The 21,373-nt window shown below is 42.4% G+C and overlaps 1 protein-coding gene across 1 annotated transcript; it reads right to left on the bottom strand.

Moving 5' to 3' along the window:
- Positions 1 to 18,928: 18,928 nt before the first annotated feature.
- On the bottom strand, positions 18,929 to 20,196 carry LOC115511201 (L-lactate dehydrogenase B chain-like). Its single transcript, XM_032592766.1, is given in 5 exon segments — positions 18,929 to 19,259; positions 19,261 to 19,327; positions 19,330 to 19,791; positions 19,794 to 19,873; positions 20,123 to 20,196. Coding segments are annotated over 5 exon segments (1,014 nt in total).
- Between the last annotated feature and the right edge of the window lie 1,177 nt (positions 20,197 to 21,373).

The following is a 21,373-nucleotide window of genomic DNA, read 5'->3' as shown; positions in this document are numbered from 1 at the left end:
TTCTGCCCATTTTTTAATTGGATTGGTTTTTTTTTTTTTTTTTTTTTGCATGTTGAGTTTTATATATTGAGTTTTGCATGTTGAGTTCTTTATATATTTTGGATATCAACCCTTTATTGGATATGTCACTTGCAAATATCTTCTCTCATTCCACAGGTCACCTTTTATTTTTTATTTATTTAAAAAAATTTTTTTAACATTTATTTATTTTTGAGACAGAGAGAGACAGAGCATGAATGGGGGAGGGTCAGAGAGAGAGGGAGACACAGAATCCGAAACAGGCTCCAGGCTCTGAGCGGTCAGCACAGAGCCTGATGCGGGGCTTGAACTCATGGACCGGACTGTGAGATCATGACCTGAGCTGAAGTCGGACGCTTAACCGACTGAGCCACCCAGGCACCCCCATAGGTCACCTTTTAGTTTTGTTGATTGTTTCAGAAGCATCACTCTTGATAGGTCTTGGATTAAGGAAGCTTCTTGATGCAAATATTTGGAATTGTACTTTTGATTCATGCCCTGGAAATGTTTAGCTCTTGTGCCAATGCAGCATATGTGGATGAAATGTTATGATTCTCTTTTGAAAAGTAGTTAAAGGTCAGTTTTTAAAGAGAAGGTTGAAATGAAAAAATCTGGCATGACACTCCAACCTTTAGGTAGGTCAATTTTAGGAAAGCACATATGGAAAATAAGGAGGTAGCAACTGATTCCTTTAAAACTATCTGCATCTTAGAAAGACTTGTAGACATACCCTGGTTTAAAAAATGCTGTTGTCTGAAGCTGGAATTTGACCAATGGGAAGGAAGTATTCAGAAACTTCACCTGCAATAGTATCCATGCTGCTGGGGCATTTTCAGGGGACATAGATGACTGATCAGGATACAAACAAGAAGTGGGAGAATATCTGCTGGGTCTGCTCTTATCCTCCAGTCTGAGCACTTTGCACCTTGACACTTACATCTCAGACATCCTAGAGGCTAATGGCTTTATGAACATTCTACCGATCCTGCTGGGATAATCTAACATCTGTTCTGTTCTCAAGTAACTCCTCTGCTGCTCACTCTGATCCTTGAGTGTATATAGTAAATGCTGAATAAATATTTAGAATCAGGGAATTATAAACTAAATAAAACTTGATCCATCATCTAATCCAATGATCTTGGTGGGCACATGAGAAAGCTGAGGCACTGAACAGGGAAGTAATTTGTCAGAGGCCACCTACTAATTGAGGTTGGTTGACCTACCATGACTCTGCTCAGACTCAATGTCTCTAACATTTTACTGTTCAAAGTTTCAAAACCTACAAGTGTCTCTGCAAAACAGCAAATACACCAAATGCAGATAAACATCTGGTTCTGACACACAAGGTTGAAAATAGTGAAGTCCCTTGTCCAGAAGTTACAGCCATGTGATCTTTAGCCTTAACATGGTTCAGGACAGAATTCAGAGACAGAATGTTGGTGTAAAGGGAGGAATGATTAGGGTCAGAGACTGGGTAGGGGCACCCGGGTGGCTCAGTTGGTTGAGCATCTGACTCCTGATTTCGGCTCAGGTCACAATCTTGCAGTTGTGAGATTGAGCCCCATGTTGGGCTCTGCACTGAGCGTGGAGCCTGCTTGGGGTTCTCTCTCTCTCCTCTCCCTCTGCCCCTCCCCTGCTTCTATGCATGCTTTCTCTCTCCCTCCCTCAAAAAATAAAAACAAATTTTTAAAAAATTTTTAATAAAAAAAAATTAGGGCCAGAGACTGGGTAGATGGCCTTCTGCAGCTGGATATGGCCCTGTATAACTTGCAGTCCTCCATCTGGCTCTACCTAGGACAGAAAAACATTGAGTTGAATCCATAGATAACAATGGCCCTACTTGGTGCAACAGATGTGTTCCAGAAACTTTGCATACTAGGTTTTAGGATTTATAATCTTTTAAATAAGAGTTGGTACTAGTCATTTAGAAGAATGTCTTCATGGTTCTTTTTCCAAAGTGACGGACTATGGATGGTGCTCAGTGGCGGCCGTGGTTGGACCTGGGGGAGAAGAAACATGTACACTGAGATTCTGGGCCAGATAGTGGAGGTGGGGGGAGATGATAGAGCAGTGTATGCAAGGAGTTTGGTATATGTGGAGAGATAAGAAGCCTGAGCAGAGCGGGGAGTGTAAAGTCATCACAGAACACAGCCATCGGTAGGAAGACAGTCATCTTTGGGTAGGTATTGTAACGGACTTCAGCAGGGTTCAAACGCAGGATAGCATTGGAGTGAAGGGCAAAGGCAGGCAGATCTCAGGCCCCAGAGGAACTGGAGTAACAGGTTACTAAGGTAGAGACTCCATTCAAATAATAAAAGTAAAACCCAGTTACGGAAAAATGAGAAGCCACTGTTAGGAAGGCAGTTTGGCAAAGTGGTCAGGGTGCTGGCTGCACCGTCAGAAGATCGAGGTGTGAACGCTCACTGAACCTGGTGATCAGCTATGTAACTAAACAGATTGATGGCCAAAAAAAAAAAAAAAAAAGGCCTCAATTCTCCTATAGCCTCACCCTTTGCAATGTATCTTTGCAGCTCTTCCCATCAAGAGGAGGAATCTATTTTTCTATCCCTTGAATCTGGGCTGGCCTTGTGACATGCTGTGTGTAGAATTGTGGTGTTGTGCCAGCCCTAGCCCATAGCTCCAGAGGCCTGGCCGACCCCAGATCTTCTCTTGGAGTCCCATGTGGCTGCCACGTGAATGGGCTAAAGCTAGCCCACGGGAGCAGAGTCAGCCCATTTGTCCCACTTGAAGCCCCAGGCGTGTGAAAGAGTCAAGGCTGACGTGCGGCTGAGTCCAGATGTTGGAGGAAGCCCATCCAAGACCAGAACCATGCAGCTGAACCCCGCCTACGTTGCTGATCCACAGAACCGTGAGCCAACTAAATGGTTATTGTTCTAATCCACTGGGTGTGGGGTGGGTTGTTACACAGGGGTAACTAATACAGTGATCCTGGGAAAATTAACAAGCCTCTTCGTGCCTCCTTTTCCCTTATGTAAAACACAGATGATAACGGTGCCTGCTTCATACAGTTATTATGAAGATCTAATGAATTCATGCCTAAGAGTATTTAAAATGCCACCTGGTAACTACTTGGTGCTCAATAAATATTTCTATGATGTTATTCCTAGAACTGAGGCATGAGGAGGGTTGCAGGAGATAGTGTGGCGACACAGGGGACCCTTAAGATCCTCCCCAATGTATTATTCCAAAAGTTAATGGGGAAGTGGGTTAGTAAATGCATCTATGGGGAAAAGGAGCTGGGTAGGAAGCCAGCTTGGGCTTTATAATGAGTAACTACCCTCTTATTTATGAAGTTTGTAAATCTAGGTTTCTGCATTTCAAGCTTTCTGAAAACAGGGCTTGTCTATATTAACTATTATACATTCTCAATATAGAAAGCTAGATGAAGCTGTTCTTTTGTAAGGATTTTCGAACCCCAGCCCTCTATGAGGCAGTAAAAACCTACTTCAAAAAGAAATCTGAAGGCTGTTTAGGTACTAATTGTGCTGGAGCTATTTTTAAGAAACCATTTTCGTTCGGCTTACAATTTCCCATTTGCTGATAGCCCTACACAGGTAAAATGAAGTACAATTCATCTTGCCAGACTAAAATATCCATCTAGCGCTGAATGGATTTTAATCCAGAGCAAGAAATTAATTGTCATAGCCTAGTAATTACCAAGTAGGGATGGGATTTCATAAAAATTGCTGTTGGATAGAATCATGCATGACTCCATCCAATTTTAAAATTCTTATTGGACTTAGCCTCTGATTTATGGGTCAGCTGCAAAAGGCTGCAGCAGAATTTGGTGCCAGCCCTTGTCCAAGTGAAATCTCACTCTCCGTTTAAGTAATTAATGGAAGCCACTACAACTCAGGTCTAGTTAGGCTCCTTCATCATCAGCTGCTTCCAGGGATTGAAATGAGATTCTTGATTGGGGAACGTGAAGGAGACCCAGCAATCTCAGCTTCCTGATTGCAGGGCACAGTTTTTAAAGCTTCAGTCACTTGAACTTGACAAATAATACTCCTAAGAAACACTTCAGAGGTGTGGAAGTCGGCAAGGTAGCCCAAGTCAGAGGACTGGCAACAGATCCAGATATAGTTCCTGACAACTGGGTTTCTGCACACACTGGTTTATTATTATTTTTGTGTGTGGTCATGTTGTATACTTCCCATTTAGATGAGGCCAACTCAAACAGTGGCGTCTATGTCTTTTCTGTGAGACCCGTTATTGTGATGTTTTTAGTGTTTCTAAAATTTTTAAAAAAATTTTATTTTTGAAAGAGAGAGAGAGAGTCAGAGCGCAACCAGGGGAGGGGCAGGGAGAGAAGGAGAGACACAGAATCTAAAGCAGGCTCCAGGCTCCAAGCTGTCAGTACAGAACCCAATGCAGGGCTTGAACTCATGAGCTGTGAGATCATGGCCAGAGCCAAAGTTGGACACTCAACCGACTGAGCCACCCAGGCGGCCCTAAAACATTTTTAAACTTTATTTATTTATTTGACAGAGAGGGCACAAGTGAGCAAGGGGCAGAGAGAGAGAGAGAGAGAGAGAGAGAACAAGAGAGAAGTGGGGCTCATCCTAAGCGGGGCTCGTGCTCACCCAATATGGGACTCAAACTCAAGAACTCAGATCATGGCCTGAGCAGAAGTCAGATGCTTAATGACTGAGTCTACCCAAGTGCCCTTAAAACTTTTATTGCACAAAAGATTCATCAAGGAATTTTTCAAAATGCATATTATTGGTTGTACATTTGATTTGGTAGGCCTGGAGTGAGGACCTAGAATTGGGATTTTTAATAGGCTCCCTAGATGATTTTGATGCAGGTACTCCAAGAACTACACTTTGAAGATACTGTTCTAGGCATGGATTTCTTGAAGTTTTGTTTGTCTGAAAGGAAAGGAGGACGAGACTGTTATGTTTGCAAGGCCTCTATGGTAACCACAGCAATGCCCTGTACACAGTGGTATTCCATTAGAAATGATCATATTCCTTATGGGGCTAGAATTTGAACTCAACTATTAATTTATGCTATAGAAAGTTAGGGATGTATTAGTGTACAGATAAAAGTTGGTTCTTCGAGAAGAGTAATACAATTGATAACTTCTTAGCAAGAATAATCAAGAAAAGAAAAAGAGATGGCATGAATACCAATATTAGGAATATAAAAAAAAAGTTATCACTACAGTAGCAGACATCATGTATTAATCACGCCATTTTATTTTCTGATATTTTCACATCTGAGGCCTTGTTGACCCCGTCCCAGGGCCAGCCAATTCCTAGAGATGGTAAAGGATTGTCCCGCAAGTTCACCTTGCATATGCAAATCAGTCCGATGCCCATACCCCTCAACACCTTCTTACTGAGCTCTCACATGTCACATCATTATCCCCCTGCCTTAGTCACCCCAGGGCCGGGCATCAGACAACTGGGGGCAGCCCCTCCACCCTGGAGCTCACCAAAATCAGTGAAACTGGTCAAGCCCACACCTGCTTCACCCATTCCTTCCTGTGAAAACCACAACAGAGGCTCTTATCTGTATCTTCCACTCCCTCCCTCTGCTTCCTTGACCTTGATGCTTCCTCATATAGCCCTTCGTGGTGTGCTATGCCTTCTGCTTCTAGGGAGTGACTAAATCTTCTTTCTTCAGCATAGTTATTTTCAGGTCTGCTTTATCATACTCCATTAAAACAAATCCCAGGTACATTGGTACAACGCATCAAAAATATAGTCAGAGGATATCATACTCTGAGTTTGAAACTTGATGAAAAGGGACAAATCGTGAAAAAACACAATTTATGAACACAAGAAGAAGTAAAAGTCTCAGTATCCCACATCAAATTAAAGAAGTTGAATGTGTAACTAAAACATCTTCCCGTAAAACAAACAAACAAACAAAAACAAACAAACAAAAAAAAAACAAAAGCCAGGTGCAGAAGACTTCACTCTCGAATTCTTCCAATTTATTTTTTTTAACTTTAAAAAAGTTTTAAACAGAGCTCCAGAATTATACTTTGAGATGACTTTTACTTAATTTTCCATTACCATTATTTGAGTTAGTTATATCAACGAAAAGAAAGCATTAAGGCAAAACTGTATTGTGAATTCAGAATTAGTGAAAATACTACGTTATTAACTTCTTATTTTGTTGTAACAGAGACCTAAGGACAGTCATTTAATTAAATTTTAAAAATTTACACAGATTTAGATGAATTTTTCACTCTTCATTGGATTAGTAAAATACAGTCTCAATATCCATGTGTAAGGAAATATCTCCACTAAGCCCATAAATTAATTTTTAAGTAAAAAGGAGATGATTTGTTTAGATATATTTAGAATTATTCATCTCGTTTTAAGCGCTCGTTTAATTTTTTAATAGACTTTATTTTTTAAAGCAGTTTCAGATTCACATCAAAATGGACTGGAAAGTACAGACTTACCATATACCTCCTACCCCAATGCACATACAGCATTGTGCTGCATTATTTTATTTTATTTTATTTTATTTTATTTTATTTTATTATTTTATTATTAAAAAATTTTTAAAAAACATTTACTCATTTTTGAGAGACAGAGATAGACAGAATGTGAGCAGGGGAGGGGCAGAGAGAGAAAGGGAGACACAGAATCTGAAGCAGGCTCCAGGCTCTGAGCTGTCAGCACAGAGCCCGTCATGGGGTTCAAACCCACAAATTGAGATCATGACCTGAGCCGAATTCAGACACTCAACCGCCTGAACCACCCAGGCTCCCCTAGCCTCTCCTATTTTAAACAACCCACACCAGGGTGGAACATTTATTCTAATCCATGAACCTTCATTGACACATCGTTATCAATCAAGGTGCATTGTTTACATTAGGGTTCACTCTTGTACATTCTATAGGTTTTGACAAATATATAATGACATGTATTCACCATTATAGTATCATACAAAGTAGTTCCCCTGTCCTAAAAATCCTCTGCGCTTTACCTCTTCATCCCTCTCTCCCTACTAAGCCATGGGAACCACTGATCTTTTCTGTTCATTTCATAGTTTTGTCCTTTCCAGGATGTCATATAGTTGGAATCATCCAGTATTTAGCCTTCTCAGACTGGCGTCTTTCACTCAGTCATATTATTTAAGGTTCCTTCATGTCTTTTTGTGGCTTGATCGCTCACTACTTTTTAGTGCTGCATACTATTCCATTGTCTGGGTGCACCACAGTTTACCGACCCATTTACCTACTGAAGGACATCTTGGTGCTTCCAAGTTTTGGCAATTATAGATAAAGCTGCCATAAACATCAGTGTGCAGGTTTTTGTGTGGACATTAACTTTTAACTCATTTGGGTTAATACCAAAGAAAGCGATTGCTGGATCATATGGTAAGAGTATATTTAGCTGTGTAAGAAACTGCCAAACTGCTGCTTTCCGCAGTAGCTGTATCACTTTGTGTTCCCACCAGCAGCGAGTGACAGTTTTGGTCTCTCCACATCCTCACCAGCATTTGGTGTTGTCAGTGATTTGGATTTTGGCCCCTCTGATAGGCGTGTGGTGGTATCTCACTGCTGTTTCAATTTGCACTTCCCTAATGCCATGTGAGGTTGAAATGCTCCTTTAATTTTAAGTAACCTATTCATGTTAATTTTATTTCTTGCTGAAACATCTGCCATTAAGAGTACCATTACTACATTCTAGTACCATTAAAAGCCTTACGATCTCAACCGTCTTGTCTTAACCATGCAGGTGCTTTTAACTGAAAGAAATTCTCATCTATGTAATTACCAAATGATAAGGGGTTTACTCAAATATTGGTAGCAATATACTAATTTATGTATGTATTTTACATGAGCTATGCATATTGACAATAAATTATATTTAATTAAAAAAAATAAAATAAAATAAATTTCAAGCCCCCCCCCCAATAAAACAGTGCTTATAACATTTATGGCTTAATTGCCACTTACTGTAGTCCTTTTTAAAATAAACTTTTCGGGGCGCCTGGGTGGCTCAGTCGGTTGGGCGTCCGACTTCGGCTCAGGCCATGATCTCGCAGTCTGTGAGTTCGAGCCCCGCGTCAGGCTCTGTGCTGACAGCTCAGAGCCTGGATCCTGTTTCAGATTCTGTGTCTCCCTCTCTCTCTGACCTTCCCCCGTTCATGCTCTGTCTCTCTCTGTCTCAAAAATGAATAAATGTTAAAAAAAAAAGTTAAAAAAATAATAAAATAAACTTTTCATTTTAAACTAGTTTTAGATTTATAGAAAAGTTGCAAAGAGAGTACAGTATATTATTAAGTAAAGTCCATTTTATTCTTATTTCCTTAGTGTTTGTTTGTTTGTTTTTGTCCCAGAATCCCACCCAGGATGTCACAGTAGGATTCTCTAGACTGCGACAATTTCTTAGATTTTCCTTGACAGTTTTCAGGAGTCCTTGTCAAGTATTTTGTAGACTGTCCCTCAGTTGGAATTTGCTTCAAGTTGTCTCATGATTATATGGGGATACGGGCTTTGGGGACAAAGACCACAGAAGTAAGGTACAATTCTCATCACAGCGTATCATGCTATGGACACGACATCGCTGAAGGTGTTAAGCTTAATCATATGACTGAGGTAGTGTTTCCTCTAGAGAATAAACCTAAAGCAGGCCTTTCCACTGTAAAGTTACTCTTCTTTCCTGATTTTTGTACTGCATTCTTTGGAAGAAAGTCACTATGTGACTTGAAGAGTTTTAAGTGGTAAGGAGTTACGTTCCATTTCCTTGAAAGGGGAGTATCTGCATAAATTATTTCAGTTGTTCTCTCCCATTTATTTGTTCAATCATTTATTTATATCAGTATGGAGCTGTGGATATTTAGTTTACACTCTAGGTTATAACCCAATGCTACCTTATTTATTTTGTTGGTCTCATTGTTCCAGATTCCTCCAAATTTTCAAGAAAGAAATAACATCATTGTTATATAAACTCTTCCAAAGAAATGAACAGAAGGGAACACTTTGAGGACACACTAGTCTTCATACCAAATATGACAAAGATGTTATAAAGAGAGAGAGAGAGAAAGAGCAAGCAAGTAGAATTTCTTTCATGAACATGGAGGCCAGCTTTGGATGGTACTCAAGACACATAAGGATGTAACTTCAGGGGCTCCAGATAATTATCCACCATTGGTGGATCCCATGGTCCTCAAAATTTTTGTGTCAGTTTGGGAAGTTATGTAGGACATTTGACAAGTCCAATATGAAAACTACAGAGCAGACCCAAGGATTTTTGGAACAAGGCAATTCGACTTCCAATAAGTGACAGTTATCCTTTAAGTAACGGTTTCAGGCTTGATATTAGGCTACACTTGATACTGAACATCTGATCTTGGGAGACCAGGTGATCATGAGTTCTGAACAGCCAATCATGTCTGGGTGCTGTGTTCTCTAATTTGCCATGAAGTAAGACATTTTCAGGAGTCAGCATCAGTGGGAAAGGGTAGGTGTAAGACCAGGCCTCAGTGGGTAGGTCCTGAAGGGGCAGGTTGGTTTCAGAAGGTGGTGACTCAGAATCCCTCTCTGCATTCCTTTTTTTTTTTTTTTTTTGCCACTCTTCAATATGCACCCAGCTACGGGGGAAGTACCTTATGACTAGTTAACTAAGAAGGAAGAAATTACCTTATTTACAGGTAACTGTGCACAATATATCATGGGTTACTATGGTATTAGAGCCTTGTAGCCTTCAAGGATAATAAAGAACAGGAAATTCTCCTGTGGGTAGAACTTGGATGATTATATATATTTCCCACTTTTCCTAGAAGGAGAGATGGACTGACATAAGGCTCTACACTGAAAAATGAATAGTGGTTAACGTTTTGGCTGGAGGTTAGCGACAAGGAGAATGAAATATGAGTGATAAAGAGGTTTGGGAAATATATGTGGGTCTAAAATGTCAGAATATTTCTACTCCATTTAAATTTCATCACAAATCCCTCACTTCGGCAGAGCATTTTAATAACCAAACATGGATGGGCTCATCCGGATGTCAGTCATCCACCTTCCCTAACCATCTGGGGTATTGTTCACGTGGTTCGGGACCAAAGATGCTATGGTAAAAGAAACTTTCCCTCACCACCACTGTTCAGAGCCTAAAATGGCAGCAAAATAATCATCTTTAAGACCCTCCTATGTGGCCATACCAAATACTTGGTAGCTAGCCAGTTTCACTGGACCCTTCCCACCACATGAACTCCAGTGAATTTTCCTTACCAAACTAGACACTTCCGGGGCTAGATTTTCTGTCCCTGCTTGACCCATCACACGTGGACTTATGGAAGGCCTTATCCACCATTACAGTGTCTATCCCATACATCACTTCCTCTAACTAGAGACTCACTTCTGAGTGTGAAATTGAAGGCAATGGGTTGAGAGGATACACTGGTCCTATCATGCCCCTCATAACCCGGAAGCAACTGACCTCATAAAATGGTGGAATGGTCTGTTAAAAATGTAGAAAAGGCAACAGAAGGAACTCAAGGGACTAGGGCCTTTCAGGAATGAAAATTTGGTCACCACCTGGAAGGAATCCTACCGACTAAGGAGCTAAATAAAGGCAAAACTAACATCGAATGCACAGGGGAGGAAAGAACTCACAAATAATAGCTAGGGCTTAGTGAACAGCTGCAGAAACAAAGGTCTATTGGTCATGGCTCAATTGGCCTTTTAGTCTGTAGGCTACAAATTTTTGAGGGGGGTCTGTGACAGATCTAGAGGGTGAATGAAAAATACCCAGTGACTTAGAGGCAAACCCCGAGACAAGAATTTGTGTTCACTTCATTTGAGACATGTGGTATGGCTGTGTAATGTTGGATGAGGTTATTAGTGAAATTCTGTGGATGAGAATATAGGCAAATGGATAGCCAGGAGAAACAATGTAGCATACATCTACATACAGCTTCCACGTACCCCGCATCTCTCTGGGAGAATTTGCCCCCAAATATTCTGTTCTGGTAGAACAGTTCATCGGAGGACACCCTGTCTACTGACTACAGGAGTAAGCACATGCCCAAGGTAGGCCAATCCAGTTGTGCCCCTTCGGAACATAGCTCTGAATGGGAATATGCAGGGACGGAAGGCGGTTGATTCTAAGTTGTGTGAAGGCAATGCTGTAATGAAGAAGTCTGTGACTTTCTATGGAATCCGTAGAGCTGCACTGGTTGCATCCTTCCAGAGGCTGGTTTGTTCAGCTCTTCCTTCACTTGTTTGAAGTACGAAGCATTCCTGCAATACGCCCCCCTTTCGCTTAGACTCAGTTTGGGTAGCTTACCTCCAAACAAGCCGCACGCACACAAAAGTTCAAAGTGCCTGGAGTGCCAGAGTCAAAATTGCTTGTATAAGAAATTACATGAGCCCGTTTCTAAATAATTTCAGGTTTATTTTCCCCAGATGACGTTAATTTCTATGAAGAAGGAGGAAAGTGAAGGCCAATAAAAAATTAAAGCTGGATATCTGTCTCTTTCAAGTTCAACAGGAGAGAGATTCATTAAGCAACTACAAGACCAAAACATTTGGCACGAAGCCAACTATTGATACAAACTGATTAAGCTTCAAAGTGTCTTCAGAGGATGGAAAGTGACATGATAAAAGAGGGAGAAACCAGGCAAAGTTATTTGGAATCCATCTTTCTGAATGACTTTCAGGAGAAATTCACAGCTCTAATGAATAGTCACTTCAGCAGTCCTTGAGGATGCCCTGTTGTCGCCTGGACGGTGGGGAGAAAAAGGATGCCATGTAACATGGTGGGCAGGGAAGGTGAGTTGCCAGTTGGCTCACCTCTCAACTAGAAATTTCTTTGTATGATGGAGAGGAAATTAGGTAGCAGCTGACTTGGCAACTTTCATGGGCTTTTGGATAATAATGAGCTGTTGTGAATAAATGCCAAGAAAGGTTAAATGCCTGTGATATACCAGTCTACACTGATTTATTGGCTGTGGCTAAAGACAGGGTGAGAATAGATTAAAACTTTCAACATGCGGCTCATTTAGAGTTCTAATAGCATGTAAGTTTGTAAGTATCTTCCCAATTCAAAGGCAAGATTTTTTTAAATTTTATTTATTTACTTTTTTACATTTACTTACTTTTGAGACACAGAGAGAGACAGAGTGTGAGTGGGGGAGGAACAGAGATAGAAGGAGACACAGAATCCGAAGCAGGCTTCAGGCTCTGAACTGTCACAGAGCCCGATGTGGGTCTTGAACCCACAAACTGCGAGATCATGACCTGAGCCGAAGTTGGACGCTTAACCAGCTGAGCCACCCAGGCGCCCCTCAACTGCAAGGTTTTTCAGAGAAGGCTTTGACATTTATACTTAATACCTGTCTTGGTTTGGGTTCCCCCAGCATCAGAGGCTAAGACAAGAATTTGGGTGCAAGGAGTTTGTTTGGGAGGTGACCTCAGGAAGTACTAATAAAGGGGTGGGGAACTGAGATGGAGAAGGAAAGGCAGCTAAAACAGAGGAGCTATTGACCAAGCTAGTTCTTCTCCTTCCTGAGTTTCTTGCCTTTCGTTCACATTGTGGATTATTCTGCAAGTCTTTGCTTATCATTATTATTATAATTTTTTTTTTAATATCAGCTTTGGGACACCTGGATGGCACAGTCAGTTAAGCATCTGACCCTGGCTCGGGTCATGGTCTCACTCTCAGGTCATGAACTCTCTCTTGTGAGTTCGAGCTCTGCATTGGGTGAGCCCCGCATTGGGTGAGCTTAAGCCCTGCTTTGGGCTTTGTACTCTCTCTTCCTCTCTCTGCCCCTCACTCACCCACAGGCTCTCTCTCTCTCTCTCTCTCTCTCAGAAAAAAGTCATATTTTAAAAAGTAATAGCTTTATTAACATATGAGTCACATATCACAAAATGCATCATTTTAGATGCCCTATTCAATGTTTTTTAGTATATTCACAGACTTGTACAACTTCCCCACTAGAATATTTTCAATGCCAAAGAAAGAAACCATGGGGGAAGGGAAGGGGAAAAAATAGTTTCAAACAGAGAGGGAGGCAAACCATAAGAGACTCTTGAATACAGAGTACAAACTGAGGATTGATGGGGAGGTGAGGGAAGGGGAAAATGGGTGATGGGCATTGAGAAGGGCACTTATTGGGATGAGCACTGGGTGTTGTATGGAAGTGATGAATCCTGGGAATCCACTCCCAAAGCCAAGAGCACACTGTATACACTGCATGTTAGCTAACTTGACAAGAAATTGTATTAAGAGGAAAAAAAGAAAGAAAGAAAGAAAGAAACCCTGGATACATTAGCAATCACTTCTCATTCTGTCCTACCCCCTGGAAATCACTAGTCCACTTTCTGTCTTTGTGGATTTGCCTACAGAATGGGAAAGAATATTTGCACATTATATGTATGATAAGGGACTTGTATCCAAAATATCATAAGAACTCAAATTTAACAATAAAAAGATGAATAAACACGGGCAAAGGATTCGAATAGAAATTTTTTTTCCAAGAAAAACATACAAATGACAAATAAACACAGGGAATGATGCTTAACATCATTAGTCATTAAGAACATGCAAATTGGATGTATAGTGAGCTACCACTAGGTATCCGCGAGGACAGCCATTATCAACAGAAATAGACAGTAAAACGTGTTGGGGACGATGTGGAAAATCGGGAACCCTCATACATTGCCACTGAGATTATAAAATGGTGCAGCCACTTTGGAAAAGAGTTTGAAAGTTCCTCAAAATATTAGACAGGAAGTTGCCGTATGGCCCAGCAATTCCGTCCCTGGATACATGCTTCCGAGAAATGAAAACATATGTCCACACTAAAGCATGTGCATGACTCTTCACAGCAGGATTATTCATAATAGCCAAAAAGCGGAAACAACACAAATGTTCATCCGCTGACGAACGCATTAAAACAAAGGGGTATATCCAAACAATCGAAAATTATTTGAACGATAATGCTTATTTGTTTTTTTTTTTTAATTTTTTTTTGAATGTTTATTTATTTTTGGGACAGAGAGAGACAGAGCATGAACGGGGGAGGGGCAGAGAGAGAGGGAGACACAGAATCGGAAACATGTCCAAAAAAAAAAAAAAAAATGTACACAAAGGTGTAGTGTGGCCCGGAGCAGGCAGGGGAATTTATTTTTTTTTTTCAACGTTTATTTATTTTTGGGACAGAGAATGAACGGGGGAGGGGCAGAGAGAGAGAGGGAGATACAGAATCGGAAACAGGCTCCAGGCTCTGAGCCATCAGCCCAGAGCCTGACGCGGGGCTCGAACTCACGGACCGCGAGATCGTGACCTGGCTGAAGTCGGACGCTTAACCGACTGCGCCACCCAGGCGCCCCCGATAATGCTTATTTGATAACAATTATTTGAATTATTCAAATGATAATACTTATCTCAAAGGGCTATTATAGTATTAGCAAACGTATGCAAAGTGCTCAGCGGGAAGACTGGCACAAGAGAGCATGTAAGGGGTGGCGGTGACAAGGCTGCTGTCATCAGCTGACACAGGACTAGATAAAGCAGATGCTTCGAAAGGACATTTCGACAGCTCCAGAAAATTCCGTGGTTGGCTAACATTCTAGGACACATCTGAACCAAAACTGCGAGTCTGGCCGCTGTTGGGCAGGCGAAGAAACGCTTTCTAACTTCCCGATCCGGTCGCCCCGCCGGAGCTGGCCTCTGATGAGATGCCACACATCCTCCCCCCTAGGGCGACAGTGGCCACCCACCTGACTTAGAAAGACATTCTTCGAGCAATGAAAAGGTCACGTAGTGTTCCAAGAAGATTTAAATCTGGTCTCCTGGAAAACTCTGTTTTGGGTTTCTTTCTTTCTCTGGCAATTCACTCTGTGGAATCTTTCTACCCTTTTGCCCAAATTTAAACAGCAGAGTTTTATGGAGCAATTGGCCTGTGGAAGACCTCTCAGGGGAACGGTTTGTGGGCCAAGGCATGCTTGCCATGGTAACTGAATCCTGAAAGACAATATCCCTAAGAGATAAGTCAGTTTTGCTCTTCTCTGGGTCCGGTCGGAGCAGATACTTTACAGGCTTTCTGCTTTAACCTGTGCCTCCTTGCACAGTAAATTACTCATCCAGAAGTGTACCTGCGACTCAGGGATGTGGTGCGGGTATGCACAGGGTATTTTTCACAATCAACAAAGATCCAGGGCACTTAAAAACATCTATTCTCAGGGCACCTGGGTGGCTCAGTTGGTTGAATGTCTGACTGCAGCTCAGGTCATGATCTCATGGTTGCAGAGTTCAAGCCCTACATGTCGCTCGCTGCTGTCATCACAGAGCCCGCTTCAGATCCTCTGTCCCCCCTCTCTCCGCCCCTCCCCAGCCTGTACGCTCTCAAAAATAAATAAAACGTTAAAAAAAAAGACACAAATAATCAATAGCCAAGTCGCTAGTAAGACCCTTGATGTTTGCTTCTTGAATTTTTGGGTCATGTTCTTGCTCATTCGCTCACTTTGACCCACTGATCCCTTCCCTCAAGATCTCACAGTGGGGGAGAAGCTGCCTCACAAAAAGAAAATTACTGGGCATGGGACATTGTGAGTTAAGCCCAAGATGAGGCCAGCCCAGGATCCAGAGGGAGCCTCACGGAGGGGAGGGCAGGGTGCATTGGTTTCTAGGGAAGGTTCCCATTTGAAGGAAGAGACACCCAGCTGAACCTTGCAGAGAAGGGGGTGGAGTGAACAGGGTGCTTGCATTGGAGCTAAAGAGCACACGACACTGGCAGAGGTCCAGATTCGACATGCAGCTCAGAGTCTGCGGGCACCTGTGGTGGCTGAGAGAGAACTGGGGCGAGAGGTGGTGGCAGGCCTTGGCAGGACTTTGTCCTGAAGGCAATTGATGGGGGGGCCCCTGGGGAGCAATGACGAGTGATAAGGAGGAGAGGGGTATGGTCAGGCTTGAACAGGGGGGTCCAAACGTCTTGGTGGAGTTTTAAGCTTTAAAACCATGAGAAGTATAAATGCTACAAACTTTCAAAACACCATCATTTGTGAGTTTCATTATTCGAATTTCCTGTGTCGTCTTGTGTGAATTTTGTTTGAATAAATGCCCTTCAATCAGACTGGAGAAGCTCCCTTCTATCATTCCCAGTGTTTTGACACATCGTGTTACATTAGTTTCGGGTGTAATCCTAGACATATTTAAATCCTGTGGAGAACGCTGATATTTTTGTTCCAGTAGGTAACTGATTCAGCTGGGTTCAGACTGCACCTTCTGACCTGGCTTCTATGGTCTGTGGGTCCGATGTCAATTCCGTTTTCAAAGCCTTGGCGGTGCTGTTCTGATCTGTCCCTTGTACATGCCGTCCAGTGCCCTGTCTGGGATCTGGGCTGCGGTCTGCCCAATAGTTCAACTCTCAAAGTCTGTGGTATGCTGTTTAGGAGTACAGGCACACGTGTGCAGCGTGGAGGTGAGCCCGAGAGTTCACAACAATTGGGGGGGATTACTTTTCTCCACCTCTCATTCCCTGTGACCTCCCTGATACTTTCTGGTTGTCTGGGGATTCTCTTTTCAGTCCTTCCTCCAGAAAGATGGGGCTTCATGTATTCTGTTACGTTACACGCTTCCTGATACTGGGCCTGTTTCTGGGGCCGAGTGGTGGGAGAACAGAAAAAGAATAAAGGCAGTAGGGGTTTCCCCACCTTTTGGGGACCACAATGCTCTTGCCTGGAAAGGAGGGGTACCCTTTCTCACAGTAGTAGATTCCTTTGTAGCCACCCCCTAGCCCCCTGTCACAGCCCCTGATGCGTTGGATGCTTGGGTGGGAGGGAATGGAGAAGAGAAACAAGGACGGGAGATCTCCCCACTCTCTAAGTGTTGGGAGACATTTCCCACTTCTCTCCCAAGAACTAGAGGGCTTCTGAATCCCCCCGTTGACAGCGAAGGCCACCTCAGGGTCTCGGGCTGCGTTGCATTCTGGCCAAGGGGTCCTGGGGCAGGATGTCAAGCTCACCACCAGCTTGGTGTTATTTCAAACGCTCATCTTCCCCATCTGTCTGCTATAATTGACTTTTTAGTCTTCAAATAGTCCTTCCATGAGTGCTGCCCGGGGTTTTATAGCTGTACTCTGTGGCAGGGACATTTTGGCATGAGCTTACTCCATCTTGCCCACGAAAGACAAACTTTTAATTTTAATGTTTTGTTTCAGCGAACATTTGCTGTTTTCAGCCGGAAGCATATTGGGTAGCAAAACTGTTTGCTCGTGCCCACAGGAGTACAGAGTTTGCCCAACCACAGCAGGTGGCCAGCCCAGAGGGTGGCGTCCCCAGAGGACTGGGTGGCATTCCTCTACAGCAGGGGTGAGCAGCGTTTGGTTTGTTTGTTTGTTTGTTTTTTTGAAAGGATCAGAGAGTAAATATTTGGGGCTTCCGGGCCATTTGGATTCCATTTCAGCTGCTCAACTGCACTGTTACAGCATGAAAGTAGTCACGGATATTACGTAAACCAATGGGCAAGGCTGTGCTCCACTACATGATTCTTTGCAAAACCAGGTGATATAGGCTGGATTTGGCCTGTGGACTGTAGTTTGCTGACCACTGATCTGAGAGATCAGTTAGGGCTGATGAGAGCAGCTATCTTTCTTCTGAAGTGAACTCCTTTACTCCTTCTTCCGTTTTTACCACCCGGGAACAAGGGTTTCTATCCTGGGAGTTTATGGTCTAAGAAAAGAAACAAATATATATATATATATATTTCTTTTCATTTATGTACAGCCAAAATCTAGCATTTTTTATCATGAAGGTAGGCAACAAAAGACAGTAGGGTTAACAGTACCTGTGACTTTGCCGCAAATAGAAACCACAGATCTTTTACCATATCATCTCAGTTCTTGTAGATTTTCCAAAATGTTGTTTTTGCTTATCACCATTTCACGATCAGGGAAATTGTCCCACATGTCACTGGGTCTTGATGTGATCATTACATAAATTATTACATGTTACATGTGGACCATAGGTGGTAATGGGCCAGCCATCCCAGAGTTCTTAGCTCTTGCTTTTTCTTTTTTAAGTGAATTTATTGAGGTGAAATTCACATAACACAGAATTAACCATTTTTTAAAAAAAGTTTATTATTTATTTTGAAAGAGACAGAGCCAGCACCAGCAGGGGAGGGGCAGAATTCTTTCCCTCCAGAGAGGGAAAGAGAGAGAATTCCAAGCAGGCTCCACACTGCCAGTACAGAGCCAGTACAGGCTGGAACTCATGAGACTGTGAGATCATGACCTGATCCAAAGTCAAGAGTCAGATGCTTAACTGACTGAGCCCCCTAGGCACCCCGCAATTAACCATTTTAAAGTGAATGATTCAGGTACTTAGTACATTCACAGTATTGTGCAACCACCACCTTTATCCAAACATTTCCAATCACTTGGAAGTTAAACTCCTTACCCATTAAGGAATTTCTCCTCATTACCCCTCCTTCCTCTCCCTCTCCCCAATCTCTATGCATGTATCAATTCTGGATATTTCGTATAAATGGAATCATACAATGGATGACCATTTGTGTCTGGCTTCCTTCGCTTAGCATAATGCCTTGAGGCTCATTCTTATTGTACCATATATCGGTCCCTTATTCCTTTCTGCAGTGAAATAATACTCCGTTATATGTATGTATATCAGTTTATCTACTCATCCATTGGTGGACATTGTATTGTTTACACCTTCTAGCCATTGTGAATAGTGCTGCTACAAATATGTGTGTACCTGCACTTGCTTGAGTATCTGTTTGCAACTTTTTTTTTTTTCTAGCAGCACACTATGATAGTTAGTTTTATTTGTTTAAGGGCTCCTGTTGCAAGCATGGGCTTTGACACCGTGAGCCCAGATGTGCATAGTTAGGAAGATAAAAGCAAACCGTGATCCATGTACATGGGTGAAAACTAAAGGTCTCACGGTTAATCACGTTGTAGGGTTTAAATTTCTACAGCCCAGAAGCCAGAAGTCACAGGTCAATTTTAGGTCTTTCTGGATGACCCATAAGGTCTCTCTGCCCCTTAAATCATCCTTCAGCTTCCAGTTGGTAACGCTGGTTAATCCCTGAGCGTTCAGGAAACACGGAAGGCTCAGGAAGACTTCGTTCTCAGTGCCATACATTTCCTTCACCATTGTGGACATTGGATGAATCCTGGATAGATTTTTCAACATGGATTCAGTGAGATCAGTCACACTTGATCCAGTAGCCCTGTTGGTATATCCTTTTAGCTTGATGACATCATAGGTACTTTCAACCTTTCTTCCAAGTTTCACTGCTACTGCCTCCTCCCAAGTCTGGATTCAGTTCCTGGAGAGAAACCCCTCCACATGCACTCCACTCCACCCAGACACGCTTGAGTTGCCATGTTCTCCCCAAATCCATCCACGGTAACTTCTGGGAAGGATGCCAACTTTTTCAGCCACATGACAACAAAATCTAGCAGAATTCAGATTATTACACCCACTTCCAATCACATGGTGCTTGGGTAGCCCACTTAATTCCCTGGTAACATATGTGAGAATATCCACTGGGCTGGAAACCTCAATTATGGTGGAGTCAGGACTGTACTTGACTAGCTGAGAAATAATACATTTGAAGACATTAATATTCCTCTGCACCAGATTGAGACGGCTCTCTTCCTCCTGCTGGAGGACTCCTGCAGTTACCACCACAGTCTTAGAATTGGAAATCACAGAGTAATCTTTATCTGCCATAATGTTAGGTGTCTGAAAACATAAGCTCCCATGTTGCAGATGCATCATTTCTCCTTTGAGTTTATCTTCCAAAAATCCACAAGGGCAAGTTCATCAACCAGAGACTTTCCTAGAACGCTGATGGCACATGCCATATCGACTTGTCCTGTTGGACAGGACACTGCAGTGTTTTGTTTTTTTTTAATTAAAAAAACTTTTTTTAATGTTTATTTATTTTTGGGAGAGAGACAGACATGGCACGAACTGGGGAGGGGCAGAGAGAGAGGCAGACACAGAATTGGAAATAGGCTCCAGGCTCCGAGCTGTCAGCATAGAGCCCGACGCGGGGCTCAAACTCACAAGCCACAAAAACATGGCCTGAGCCGAAGTCAGATGCTTAATTGATTGAGCCACCCAGGTACCCCTACAGTGGTCTTATTGTTTGGGACAGTTTCCTCTTCTGCAACTGGTGCAATCAGTTTTTTCTCAAGAGTTGCCATTGCGCCTGGGAGAGAGACGGCTGTAAGAGTCACGCGAAGAAGACAATGTCATCCGTGCGCATCTCCTTGGGTGCAGGGTCTGCTTAAGTTTTTTCATATAGATCCAAGGGTGGAATTATAGGGCCATATGGTAATTTTATGTTTAATCTTTTGAGGAACTACCGAACTGTAAGTGGCCCAACCATTCTGTATTCTCCCCAGCAATGTACAAACCTTTCAATTTCTTCAAGTTCTCACCAATACTTTTTATTATTATTATAGCCACCCTAGTGGGTGTGAAGTGGCACCTCCTTGTGGTTTGAATTTGCATTTTTCTTTTTTTTTAAATTTTTTTTTTTCAACGTTTATTTATTTTTGGGACAGAGAGAGACAGAGCATGAATGGGGGAGGGGGAGAGAGAAAGGGAGACACAGAATCGGAAACAGGCTCCAGGCTCTGAGCCATCAGCCCAGAGCCTGACGCGGGGCTCGAACTCACGGACCGCGAGATCGTGACCTGGCTGAAGTCGGACGCTTAACCGACTGCGCCACCCAGGCGCCCCGAATTTGCATTTTTCTAACTAATTAAAATTGAGCATCTTTTCCTGTGTTTGTTGGCCGCATATTTATCTTCCTTGGAAAAATGTCTATTTTGTCCATTTTTAAGTTGGGTTGCTTACCTTTTATTGTGTGAGAATTTTTACATAATCGGGATACTAGACTGCTATCAGGTGTATCATTTGCAAAAATTTTATCCCATATGTAGGTTGTTTTTTCAGTTTTTTGATAATGTCCTTTGGCATTTTTAATTTCTTTTTAATTTTTTTGATCTTTATTTATTTTTGAGAGAGACAGAGACCGAGACAGAGAGTGAGCAAGAGGAGGGGCAGAGACTGAGGGAGACACAGACTCTGAGGCAGGCTCCAGGCTCCGAGCTGTCAACACAGAGCCTGACACGGAGCTCGAACTCATTGACTGTGAGATCATGACCTGAGCCAAAGTTGGACGCTTAACCAACTGAGCTACTGAGGTGCCCTTGGTGTTTTAAATTTCAGTGGACATTTGATTTATCTGTTTGTGGCTGTTGCTCATGCTTTTGGTGCCATATCTAAGAATCCATTGTCGAATCCAAGGTCATGATTTACACCCATATTTTTTTCTAATAGTTTTTTAGTTTTGGCCCTTACGTTTAGGTCTTT

Source organism: Lynx canadensis, chromosome A3 (genome assembly GCF_007474595.2).
Source record: "Lynx canadensis isolate LIC74 chromosome A3, mLynCan4.pri.v2, whole genome shotgun sequence".
Taxonomy (NCBI): domain Eukaryota; kingdom Metazoa; phylum Chordata; class Mammalia; order Carnivora; family Felidae; genus Lynx; species Lynx canadensis.
Note: the sequence above shows the minus strand (reverse complement) of the source record. Positions and strands in the feature narration are given on the sequence as shown.